The sequence below is a fragment of the Taudactylus pleione genome, unplaced genomic scaffold (genome assembly GCF_031769625.1).
Source record: "Taudactylus pleione unplaced genomic scaffold, aTauple2 ptg000041l, whole genome shotgun sequence".
Classification (NCBI taxonomy): Eukaryota; Metazoa; Chordata; class Amphibia; order Anura; family Myobatrachidae; genus Taudactylus; species Taudactylus pleione.
This window is the reverse complement of record NW_028284443.1, coordinates 7,906,903-7,920,268: the sequence shown is the minus strand read 5'-3', so window position 1 is coordinate 7,920,268 and position 13,366 is coordinate 7,906,903. Positions and strand designations below refer to the sequence as shown.

Below are 13,366 nucleotides of genomic sequence, written 5' to 3'. Positions count from 1 at the left end.
AGGGTTAGGATTAGGTTGCAGAAAAGGTGGGTTAGGGGGAGGGTTAGAATACTTACGAAATAGTGTGAGGATTCTGACTGACGGGATACCGTTGTTGGTATTGTGACCGCTACCCAACCCTCTCGAGAATACTGCTAAATAGTGTATGTAGTGCGTTGGTATTTTATAAACCACGGTGTTCTATAATTAGAGGGATCTACATATCCCTACACACTATAAATGCACACACACGAAGCATCCCATAATCATATTCAAGTGATTCATTCACTAGTATAGGTATGAAACTTGATCGTATACATCAACCAAACATTTAAAGGAATAAATATAAGATTGGACACAGAGGATTCCTTATTTTAAGGTTCACCACTGCTTTTTTTCTTTTCACTTGTATACTATATACACTTTTTTATTTGTAAATATTTAGCGAATTGCTTAATCTCTAAGTAATCTGTGATACCAGTATCTTGCCTAGGGCCTCTTGGAGTCACTGTCTCAAGCATGGAGATAAACTGAAAGGCAGGGGTGTATTGAGAGAGAGGGAACCCGTGTGCAGTCTACGTCCGGGGACGACTCCTCTCTCCCCAGCATTTGGCAGCGCACTGAGAGTAGCAGTAGACTTTGGGTACTATGTGACAAAAGAAAGGGAGCTTGTATCCGCACAGAAATACACATCCATATAACACAATGTATTCTTTACCAACATAAAGATCAAATACTACCCAAGAAAATGATGGGTCTAGAGATAACTCATGTTGGTGGTGCTCCCCAGAGCTGAATTACAGTCATATCACACGGGAGAAGGAAAAAAAGGGCTCTTTGTGGGGCACTCACATGTAATTTTATGAAAATTAAAATTAAACTTTTAATCTGATTTATTTAAAATAAGTTTCCAAGGTATACATACAGAACAATACAAGACAATACAAGAACAACAATTACTATAACTATGTTGCAAAAATGATTATACTGTGTGTCCTGGAATCTATGAATAATCAGAGTCTTAAGCAGTAGAATAAGGGTATTACATCTGATCCATAACCTGAATCAAGTACACAAATTATTTTCTTATAAATTTTGCATAATATTTCTGCCAGGGAAAATACACATGCAACATACAAAAAATTGGGCAAACAGCGAAGATATTGATAGATAGAATCATAGAACTACTTGTTCTTTAGCATATCACACTCTGATATACACAACTGTCAAATGGAGGGCTATAGAAACAACCCATTCACATAGAAAATATGTCTGATATATCAATCACATCTCTGCTCTCTTTAAGAAGCGTATAGTTTATACAATACTTCTAATGCAGTTAATTCTGATATTATCTGCCTACTACCTAAGGACACAGTATCTATAGATGGGGTTATACCCACAATGTTTCTATATTATTAGTATCTGGGTTCATATCCATACATAGTTTTAGACCCAGAGCTAATTTGTGATACTATATATCACCTCCAATCACAGTTGTTCAGTTATTCACAGTATCTACATACAAATTGATGCTCCTGCTTATACACCCATCATTTGGCTATTTAAATAGTGATTATGCCGGGGTGTGCGTGCGCAGCAATATTACATTCATGCAGTATATGAGCATTACATTTATTAGAAATGGCTTAAATAGCTTAACAATAATACGTATAGTAAACAGACACAGCGGTCTGGATGGGGTGATACAGGTACCCTTGTTGTCTATTGGAGTGGTAGAGACTGGTCAGCGTGTGCACCAGCTAGACCATATTCGTTGTAGGACACGCGTTTCGCCTATTGCAGGCTTGTTTACCATCGCTTGAGGTCCAAAGCCTCAACTCTTACCTTTTGTGCATATTTCCGGGTAAGATTTCCGATCACGTGATCGGAATTCTTACCCGGAAATATGCACAAAAGGTAAGACCGCTATTTAAGCCATTTCTAATAAATGTAATGCTCATATACTGCATGAATTTAATATTGCTGCGCACGCACACCCCGGCATAATCACTATTTAAATAGCCAAATGATGGGTGTATAAGCAGGAGCATCAATTTGTATGTAGATACTGTGAATAACTGAACAACTGTGATTGGAGGTGATATATAGTATCACAAATTAGCTCTGGGTCTAAAACTATGTATGGATATGAACCCAGATACTAATAATATAGAAACATTGTGGGTATAACCCCATCTATAGATACTGTGTCCTTAGGTAGTAGGCAGATAATATCAGAATTAAATGCATTAGAAGTATTGTATAAACTATACGCTTCTTAAAGAGAGCAGAGATGTGATTGATATATCAGACATATTTTCTATGTGAATGGGTTGTTTCTATAGCCCTCCATTTGACAGTTGTGTATATCAGAGTGTGATATGCTAAAGAACAAGTAGTTCTATGATTCTATCTATCAATATCTTCGCTGTTTGCCCAATTTTTTGTATGTTGCATGTGTATTTTCCTGGCAGAAATATTATGCAAAATTTATAAGAAAATAATTTGTGTACCTGATTCAGGTTATGGATCAGATGTAATACCCTTATTCTACTGCTTAAGACTCTGATTATTCATAGATTCCAGGACCACAGTATAATCATTTTTGCAACATAGTTATAGTAATTGTTGTTCTTGTATTGTTCTGTATGTATACCTTGGAAACTTATTTTAAATAAATCAGATTAAAAGTTTAATTTTAATTTTCATAAAATTACATATGAGTGCCCCACAAAGAGCCCTTTTTCCTTCTCCCGTGTGATATGACTTTGGGCACTAGTCTGTGCTTAGAGTCTACTGCGCATGCACAGGTCACCGGGACGGCGGCCATTTTCCAGGCAATTTGTACAGCATTGATACTGCTGGCGCGGGACTCCGGAGAGGTATTAAAAATATGGGTGCGGGTGTGCGGTGTGAAGACAGAGTAAGGAAATAATGCTGTGGGGAGACGAGGTGTAATTGCAAAATGAGGTAGAGAAAATTTTATTTGGTTCGGGGAAGAATTAAATACTAAAGAACGAGTTGTAGTCTGCATCCCGGCAGTCAGAATACCAGCACCGGAATCCTGAGCAGTCTGAATCCCGGCTTCAGAATCCCGACTGTAAGTATTAGGGATAGGGGGAGGGCTAGGTTTAGGCACTAGAGGGAGGGTTATGGTTAGGCTGCAGGAGGAGAGGGTTATGGTTAGGCTACGGGAAAGGCAGTTTAGGGGGGAAGGTTAGGGGTTAGACTTCCGATACTTACCTAATCCTTTCTGGATTCTGATTGTAGGGATGCCGCTGTCGGTATTCTCAGGGTAACATCCCGACCGCCTGGATCCCGAACCCAACCCTCTAAAGAACGCATAAATATAGTATACACAGAGGTAGTAGACAAAACTGAACCACTTGGGTAAATGAGGGACACCAAATATTCTGAAAGAGCTACCATGTAGGTGTGGCTCAATCACTGAGCAAATACCATTACAACATATGGAAAAATGCTAGACTAACCTGGTTGCCTATAATTATGGCTATCGTCAGAGATGGACTGGGGCTGCTGAGCAGCCTTGGCAGTCCGCCTGTGCGCGCGCACAAAGGGGGTGTGACCACATCACATAAGGGGCGTGACCTCGTCTCACAGGGGCTTGGTCTCGTGGCACGCCTCGTCTTTCAGTATCCCCGGCCGTGCAGAGCGCCGGAAGGTGGAGCTGCTCGGCTGGAGTTTGACGCCGAACTGGCCAATCTGGCTATTGGCCCTTCTGGCATTTGCCAGAAGTGCCAGATGGGCAGTTTGGCCCTGGCTATCATAGTTGCAATAGGAGATCTCAGTGACTGAAAGATGAGCGATTGTTGGGGCAGTAGTCTCAATTAACAAGCCAGCTCAACCCGCTAACGTTTTACAAGCAGTAGTTACTGTATGAGGTGATAACATGGTACTTCAGGGGAAAGGTACAGTCAGTAAATTTCAACAGTGGGTGGAAGTGCATACTCCAATATAATGACATTTGTGCATTAATTTGAAATGCAAAGCAAAAAAAACAGTAACTGTAGATCAACTGAAATGCAGATTTCGAACTGTGGCATAGGCAGCCAGTTTTATAAAAACACCACAGAGCAGTATATAGTAATAGTTTTGCTGTAGTACATAAATCACGCATCACATCTGGCAGTGCACATTTACAAGTAGTGTAAAGAGGACAGGAAACTAACTGCTGCTCTGCTGTAGGCCAGATAGAATCACAGTGTGGGGGATAGGGGTGCGCAATCAATCGGATCTGCCACTGCCGAGCACGGCACCAGGGTGATCTGATGTGACTCTGGTGACCCATGCCGTACACTGCTCTTTGATCCACAAGCTGCAGTAAAACGAAGCTTTGAAAAAGTGACCTTGGAGTCTACTGAGCTGCGATTGGCTCAGTGGAGATGGCTTGTGACATTGTCCACCAATCAATGTCCAGCAGGGGAAGGTATAGTTTAAGACCCACAACACTGACAGTGGCAGTGAGAGAGAGCAAGCCAAAAATGTATTGACTGCAGCTCGTCGCGTCCTGTGGAACCTGCTCACTTCAGTAAACTGAGTCCCCCATCGTGCCTAGAGTGCATAAAGGATGCGCTATAGTCTGTAAATGTGATCACTGTCTAGGATCATACCAATGACTATATCTTGCAGAACCATTTTAACTTTGTTGACAAATCACACAAATCTTTATCCTCAAGTGAATAGTAGCAATATATAATCCAGGGCTATTGACTATATACACAAATTTCACAACTAATAGGTGTTGCTGAAATAATAACTTGAGACAACGGGCTGTGATACATCACCAAGCATTAGAAGCTTATTTCAGCTGCATGAGTACGAATATGTGTCAAAAGATGGTTAACAAATGGTACATTCTAGTTATACATAGAAAATATTGGTTGTGACCATGTTTTCCCCGTTATGCAGGGGCATATCTATGAGTGCAGGGTGTGCGGTGCACGCGGGCCCCTGGGGGCCTACGACGCACACCCTAGACCCATATTTCCTAATACTTACCTCTCTGAGGTCCCGTGTCAGGTGTCTTAGCCCTGCACAAAACGCCAAAAAATGGCAGCCGCCAGACTAGTGCCCAAAATCTACTGCTGTTGTGGTCGCCGGTCAGCCGCCAGTCTGCTGTCAATGTATACAAAAATATGAGACGCTTCTTATCACCAGGCCTATCACCAGATGACTCCTATATTGGATACTTCTCTGAATCACCTCCGTGAAAGGCCCAGCACAGGAAATCTGGATTTCCTTTTTGCCACACCAAATAACCGGATGATTTACACTGCAGCCGCTTTGGAATAATCTACTTGCGGAAGTTCTGAGTGAAAAGACAAGGGTCTGCACAGGCTACAGATTATTACTAACCATGTTGGACACTGCTACTCCTCCCTCATCAACCGAGTGCTGCCAGTAAATATGGGTACTATGTGGAACTAAAAATACGAACGTCATATATAATGACCAAAACCAATTTTGCGAGACTTATTGCCTTTGGTGAACAAGTTATACCCCACGTGTGTTTAATGATGCTTTTTATTAGATAGAGGTTTACTGATATATAGATTTTTTTATGTGCTTATTAAATTTGCATTGATATTTAAAAAGGTACTCACACGGTTCTTCTTTTATAGTATATACACTTTTTATTTTTCATTCATCTTTGGGTGATAATCATTTTATGATCAGATATAACATATGCGCCATTTGCTTTTTTGTGTGCGTCAGTCTGCTGCTGGCCGCCGGGGAGAGAGGAGGGACCCCGGACGGGGATTGCACATGGGCCCCCTCCTCTCTTAATACGCCCCTGCTGTTGTGTACTAAAATAATTATAGAAAACCAACTCGTATTACAAAAATTTAAATGGGAGTTGGTTTTATGCAAATTACTACACAGATGCACTTCTAAAAAACTCGTATAAAACAAGCACCCAGATGGCATAAACCTGAGCATATGTAACAGCAGTATAATTGTCACTATGCAGTGTAATTGTCACTATAACCTAAATCTTAAGAGTGAATGTGAGAGCCAGAGAGGAAGAGTGAGAGAGGGCGAAGGAGAAAGAAAGACAAATGAGAAAAATAGGAGAGACAAATTTGAGGCAGTGACTTATGCAAAAAATTCAATAGGTACAGATTATAGATATTCTTCCAATCTAATATATAAAATTCATTGGTCCGTTTGTCTGTCTGCTTATGAATTCTGACACCCTTGCACCGATTGGGATGAAACCAAAGCGAGGTGGTCCACTTGAATTATGGCCAGGTTTTAGGGGTTTAGGGTCCCAGATGGACCTCCTGTTGGTGTACGCTGTGCAGAAATTTGACCTGGAGAGTCTGTTCTAAGCCTTCCACTGGATGGATTTGGACGAAAACTTCACAGAGGGGTGGAAATTGGTCTGGGATGCCTAATGGAGTAGTTGGGGTCCCGGTCAGACCTCACAGCAAAGTGCGCCAGGTAAGACTTTAACCCAGGGAGCCTGTGTTGAGCCTTCCACTAGATGGATTTGGATGAAAACTTCAGCGAGTGGTAACACTAGATCCCAGAAGACATACTAGGGGGTTGAGGTCCCGCTTGGACCTCCCATTGGTGTACGCTGAGCAGAACATTGACACGGGGACACTGGGCACAACTTTGACCCATGGAACCTGTGCTGGGCCTTCCACTGGATGGATATGGATGAAAACTTCACTGAGGGGTTGGGGTCCTGGTCGGACCTCACGGTGGAGTGCACCGGGCAGAACTTTGACCCAGGGAACCTGTGCTGGGCCTTTCACTGGATGGATTTGGACGACATCACATAAAACTTAACTAATTTTCATAGTAGAATTTATCAGAAAAAAATTTAAATTTATACAATCTAACCTTTATTTTTAGCACGGATAAGCAAATATCTCATGTGCACTAATATAGCAGGGAAATCATTATGATACCATTTGGTGCACACCCAACAGAAAGAGCAGTTACCTAAGCCAAAAACATTTTTGGCTGCAGTGTTTAATACAAGTTATGCCTCTAACCATCTTGGATACAACTGGCCCATCATACACTACATGACCAAAAGTATGTAAACAATCAAACATTACACTTATATCTGCTTGTTAAATATCTTACTCCAAACCCACGGGTATTGTTTATAGAGTCGTTCCCCCTATATTTGCTGCTACAAAAATTCGCACTCTTCTGGTAAGATTTAGAGATGTGTCCTCATACACCAAGAGTCTTTATGCCATATGGCATGAGACTCCTGGCCCGAATAAGTAGTATAGCCAACATTTCACTAAATACTCTGTCTTAGTCGCATTGTAGCCGCATACAATGCCACTCACAGGGGCATAATCAATTGTCCACGACGTTTTAACCACAAAAAACCTTGCGGACCTGAAGCCCAATTTTGGTTTACTATGGTTATGCGCGCCCCCGATACCCGATACTTACTGGTCCAGTGCTCTCCGCGGCTCCCTGTCATCTTCCCTCCATCTTTGCACTAGGGAGGGGGATGCTTTGAGGCAAGGTGGCTGCTGAGAGATGTAGTTCTCCCTGCTGCTGCCTCAGGGAGAAGGGGGGGCTCACACACATGAAGAGGGGGGGGGGGTCACACAAACTCACACACACTATACACACTCACATAACATACTTGCACACACTGCTGCTGCAGAAGACCGGATCTAGATGCTGGAGGAAGAAGATACCGCTTCGGAAGGCGAGTAATTACTGACTAATTAAGGTAATTGAAACCTTCCAATTGCTTAGTCAGTCATTATGGGGGTGCGAGAAAAAATTGGTTGTGCTCTGGGGCTGCGAGAAAAAAATTCCTGCACCTGTAGGAAAAACCCTGCAGGTTCAGAGTTTTTGCTCTTCGCACACCTAACTGAATATGCCCCACAGTTTACCAGAGATGCTAGGTTGGGTTTTTTGTCACAAAAGAATTAGTACAGCCCATGTACAAAATCGCAGATTCAACTCAAAACAAAATAAGGTGGAGGGAGGACTAGCCATGGACGCTCATATTGGAACCTTTTTTCCAAAGATTTGCAACTTAGAAGTACCGCAAACCACAGTGGTCAGTGTATACTAGTTTTCACTTCGTGCAGCTTTTAGCGGTGCAAATAAGATGGAACTCTAGATAAAAGGATGCTTGCTGCAGCTCAGTCGCAAGGACTTAGGCGCGCCAAAAGCCATTCTTGGTATGCTAAGACCACAGTGTGGAACAATGCTACAGGGATTCAGAATCATTCAGCCACAACAAAAACATCACTGAGGTTGGGTGATAAAGTCTGGCAAAACAGTTGATGTTTCAATTTATCCTAAAGGCATTATGGAGAGTACGGCCAGGGATCTGTAGAGGCCAGTCAAGTTCACATGCTAAACTCTATCAACAATTTGTTTCTTTTTCTTTTTAATGAACTTCACTTTGTGCATGGTGGTAATATCATGCTGAAACAGGAAAAGTCCTTCCCTCCAAACTGCTGCCACAAAGCTCTAGAATGTCATTGGATTCTGTAGCATTAAGATTCCTTCATTGGCGCTAGGAGGCCCAGGCCCAACCCATCATTTACATTGGGCAGTACGCATCTAGACAGGAAGTGTTCCCCTAACGTGTCGAATACAGACTCATCAGTCAGACTGTCTGATGGTGTGGCGTAATTTGTACTTTCCAGAGGGCATTTACTCTTCTTCATTGTCCAATGGTGTGTGCCTTACACCAGCTAATGTTTGGCATAGCGCATAGTTATCTAAGGCTTGGGTGTGACTTCATGGCTATGGAAACTCAATTCCTGAAGCCAATGGTGAACATTTCTTGTGCTGACTATGAGTCCAGAGGCAACTAGAAACTCATTGTGAGTGTTCCAACAGAGATCCTGTTCTATGAGCTTTTGTGGACTACTGCTTTGAGAGCTGTTATTTCTCCTAGATGTTTTACATCACAACAACAGCTCTTACAGCTAACAGCGCAGCTCCAGCAGGGCACAAATTTAACAAACATACTTGTTGGAAAGGTGGCAGTACCACGCTGAAAGTCACTGAGCTCTGCAATACAACCCCTTCTACTGCTAATGTAGGACTATGGAGATTACTGTAATGCACCTACTTTTATGAAATGGACAACACATGAATTAGATGTTCACATACTTTTGGTCACATATTTAGAAGGTGGAACATACCATAAAGGGAAATTCTTCAGCATCAAGAAAATAATTTCTTTCTGAAAGAGACATTCAGTCTATCACTGAGGCACACAGCTCCAGGCTTTAATGTCCAGAGCGATTCGATTGCAAATGCATTTGCTTGCATAGTAAGCCTGTGGCTAACGTGTGTTAACCCATAGATTCCGGGATAAGTGCCAGGAGCTATGGGTTAAGGAGCTTGTGGCGGCCGTGGTTAAAGCAGAAAGCCCAGAAAGCCCTACTTTCGCAGATTTCTGTTTATACCTCAGGAAGGAGAGAACAGAAATCACCGGTAGGTGCAGCCTGCGGGCTTACTACCGGCTGCAATTGAATAGCCCCGGGCACTTTACACTGGAGCTGCAAGTCTGCAGTAAGCACTGCGGGTAATTTAATCTGGCCCTTAAAGTCAAATAAAATTTATCACATCCTACCATAAAGCTACAGAAACTGGTAATCTTAAAATGACTCACTGCTCAAGAGATTCAAGACCAGGAGGTAGATTACATCCAGTGTATGCTCCATTTATAATGCTGTATTCAAGCAACGCACATGCACAAGGATCCTTGTAGAAAAACAAACAAAAAAAAGAGTCTGTAAAAATATATGAATATATGGGAGGGGATAAAAAGCATGAAAAGGATAATTCAAATAATGAAAAAATAGTACTGCCTCCGATGCAGTTTAATACTGGCAGTATACTGCTGAAAAAGTGTTTTATAATTTTATATATCATTTGCTTCTTTACCCAAGTTGCTAGACAATATAAGAATCGAGTCACTCGCTCTGATTTAAAAGGTTACTCAACAGACTGCTTTATACAATATACCTGCAGTGACTACAACTAGTTGATTTAGTGTACATACCTTCACAAGGATATGTGGATTTCCAAGCACAATTAGCAAGGCTTTTGGCCGAGTTGTTGCAACATTGAATCGTTTTGGATTGGAAAGGAATCCTAGCAAATTTCTTGTCTCACCATTAAGAGATTCTTCACAGGATCGTACCTGTACAATAAACATTCAGAATTCTAATCTGAAAATGGGATTTATGCTGAGATGCAAATAGCTGCATCAAGTGAGCAGCACAGTTGGTGTAGTGGTTAGCATTACTGATCACAGCACTGAGATTGTGACTTCAACCCACGGTCATGGACAATCTCTGTAGAGTTTGTATGTTCTTTTCATGCTTGCGTGGGTTTCCTTCAGGTGCTCCAGTTTCATCCCACACTCAAAACTTACTGGTAGGTTAATTGGCAGCTGACAAAATCTTAACCCTAGTGTGTATGTCCATGTGATAGGGAACATAGATTGTAAGCTCTACTGGGGCAGGGACTGATGTTAAAGACAGAAATATTATCTGTAAAACGCTGCGTAATATGTGTGTGCTACATAAATAATTGTTAATACATAATTAGTGCCACCCTCATAACTAACCTATGAATTACTAAAAAGCCTATTGAGAGCTGTAGGTAGATCAGAGAAAAACCATACATTTAGTAATAGGACACTAAAATCTGTACACAGGACAAATGCTACTAAGCGAATATCCATAATACCGCAACAGCAAGCAGTGTTGCTATACATAAATACTTTAACACCCTTAGGGGGCGATCCAATTCAGTGCAATGTTGAATAGCACCGGAATGAGTTCCCAGAGCTATTCAATTGTCCGTACTGTTAACCCCGACTAGAAGATTTCTGCTCGCACCCTCTTGAGGTGCAAGCAGAAATCTGACTAAACTAGTGCCATGATGCTGGTTTACGGGTATCTGCACGTGCGCTAACAGCATCGTGGCCGGCACTTAAGTCGGAAAATCCAGGTTACTACTACTTAACACTCGGTTTTAGGCACCGTAACTTGCATCTCCCAACTTAAGTGCAGGCTGCGATGGGGACAATTTAATAGCTCAGAGAACTCATTCTCGGCGCTATTGAGCCCTGGAATGAATCGCCCCCTATAGGGATACACAAATTGATAATGGCAAAATTTAGCCAACTCTGTTGTTTGCATTAAGATATCATATGGAAAGATAAATCTCTCTAAACAAAGAGCTGAAACTTCAGAAATACCCGCAAAACATATATCTCTTCAACTAGTTAGCACGAGAAAAATTAAACAGTAAGTTGAACATTTACTACGTACCATTGAAATAATGATTACCAAGAATTCTTGTCCCTGAAATTCCTCTACTGATCCCACTTTGATTTCCATTAAATTAACAGTCCGCAGCAGTGTTCTTATTTTCTCCCCCTAAAAATAAATATTGTAGCTGATGTGAATGGCCAAATATTCTCTGTAAAGCGCTGCGGACAATATGTGCCCTATATAAATAACTGGCAATAAATAAATAGCTGTTACAGCATTATAACACATTTTATATTCTAAATACCCCCAAAATGGAATGAAATGGAAAGTAGATAAGTTACTGTACTGAATAACAAACAATAATAGCCAGAAAAGAAAGTGAAAAAGTAATTACTGTTTAAGAATGGGGCATATGTTGCCATTAAAATGCATTATGTCAATAAAAATGACTGGAAATGTAATGGCTTGTGATACACTTATAGTACATCATGTAATACAAAGTGAGGTTATGGTTTGACCCCAGTGCATAAAAGCTTCTTTTAGAAAGAACATTATTGTACAGACTTGGTTAATTGTTGTTACAGGTGGGGCAGGAGCACACAGGTTAAACCTGAAACATTTGCTGGCATTTCTACTATTATGCTTTATTTTTATGGCACTACAACATTTCTGCAGCATTGTACAGTAAAACATGAGATATCAATGGCACAGTAACTGTAAGATGACAATCTTTGCAACAACATGGAGCAATAAGCCAACAAACTAAGTAGGAGGTGAGGTCAGGGAGATCACTGTATATTCACAGGGAACTAAACACAAGTCAATGGGAGGGGAATTCAGAGCACACATAATCAGAGTCGCTGAAAGGGACTAGGAGACCAGAAGCACTGGTATCAAGGACAGTACTGGGTAGCTATACGAGGAAGACCTCCTTCCTCATATAACTACTCAGTACTGTCCTTGATTCCAGTCTGATTGATTCCAGTCTGTGAGAGCTTGCACTCTAAGGGCCATATCCAATTGAAACCGAGGTTTAGCGAGGTCAAAAACCTTGCGCCCAATTTTGGATTACCGCTGTTATGCACGCTCCCGATACCAATAAAAGAAAAGTGGTTGCGGGGTTTTCAGCTCTGGTGCCACCGGGGTCCCAGAGCAAGTCCGCAGATTTTTCATAAAATTAACGATTTTAGGAAAAAATAGGCTGGTTCTGGAGATGCGACAAACAAAAACCTCCCGGCACTCAAAATTGAAAAAACCTTGCACCTGATTGAATAGCAAAAATCCCGCACCTGCAGGAAAAACCTTGCAGGTGCGGGATTTTTGCTATTCTCGTCCCCAATTGAATATGCCCTTAAGTGGAAAATGAACTGGGGAGCGATCCAAGCTTACCTCTCCACTTAACATTTCCACCTGTTTTGGTACAGGATTATACATTTAAAACTTACAAACTATAAAGTTAATGAAGATTTGGAAACAAAAGGTAATATTCTGCGGGTTTTGGAAAGTGCTGAGATTTCGGCAATTTAGTTGCGAGATTTAAAGTGCAAAACCAACCTGGTTTTGCCTTAAAGGGGGCGATTCAATTCAGCATGTTCCTCACATTCCCAAACATTTCTTCAAATTACATACATCACATATATGGTTTTTACAATCTCTAAAGCAGATTCGCAGCAGTTTATTATCTGAAATATACTGCTGTACATTTACACACACAATTCTTACATTTCTAGGACAAGCAGTGAATGCACGCACCTGTTTTCGATATGGTGTAATCACTCCAATGTCTTTGGCGGACACAGATGTAGTGACATGTTTAGCAAGTATACAGCAGTATCTCATGACCTGTACAGCTTCAGTTGGATTGAACCAGGATGGGTTGCTTCCTTCACGCATTTCTGTTCCCTGTGGACAAAAATAGAGCCAGTAAAAAGGGCACTCTCTAAAGTTTCAAATCAAGCTTGACAAAATATTTTAGCAACTAACATCCCCAAAAGGGGTGTACTCAAAATTACAAACAAAACACAACAAACATGAAAACTATTACTACTACTATTGTATTATTTGTGGTCGGCAGCGCTTGTCAGTAAGGAAAACAGGACATACATAAAATGTGGACAGAATAA

The 13,366-nt window shown here is 41.3% G+C and overlaps 1 protein-coding gene across 4 annotated transcripts in view; it reads right to left on the bottom strand.

Moving 5' to 3' along the window:
• Nucleotides 1–13,366, bottom strand: part of MOV10L1 (Mov10 like RNA helicase 1) — a 165,832-nt gene that overhangs the window by 15,925 nt on the left and 136,541 nt on the right. For 3 of the 4 annotated variants that reach the window (XM_088457605.1, XM_088457606.1, XM_088457608.1), the window contains 4 exons: nt 12,996–13,145; nt 11,301–11,408; nt 10,022–10,162; nt 9,629–9,720 (listed from right to left, as the gene is read on the bottom strand). In XM_088457605.1, coding sequence (XP_088313731.1) covers nt 9,629–9,720; nt 10,022–10,162; nt 11,301–11,408; nt 12,996–13,145 — 491 coding nt within the window. Of the gene's footprint in view, nt 1–9,624; nt 9,721–10,021; nt 10,163–11,300; nt 11,409–12,995; nt 13,146–13,366 lie in introns of those variants that run through there. The other variant, XM_088457607.1, reaches the window with a different exon arrangement.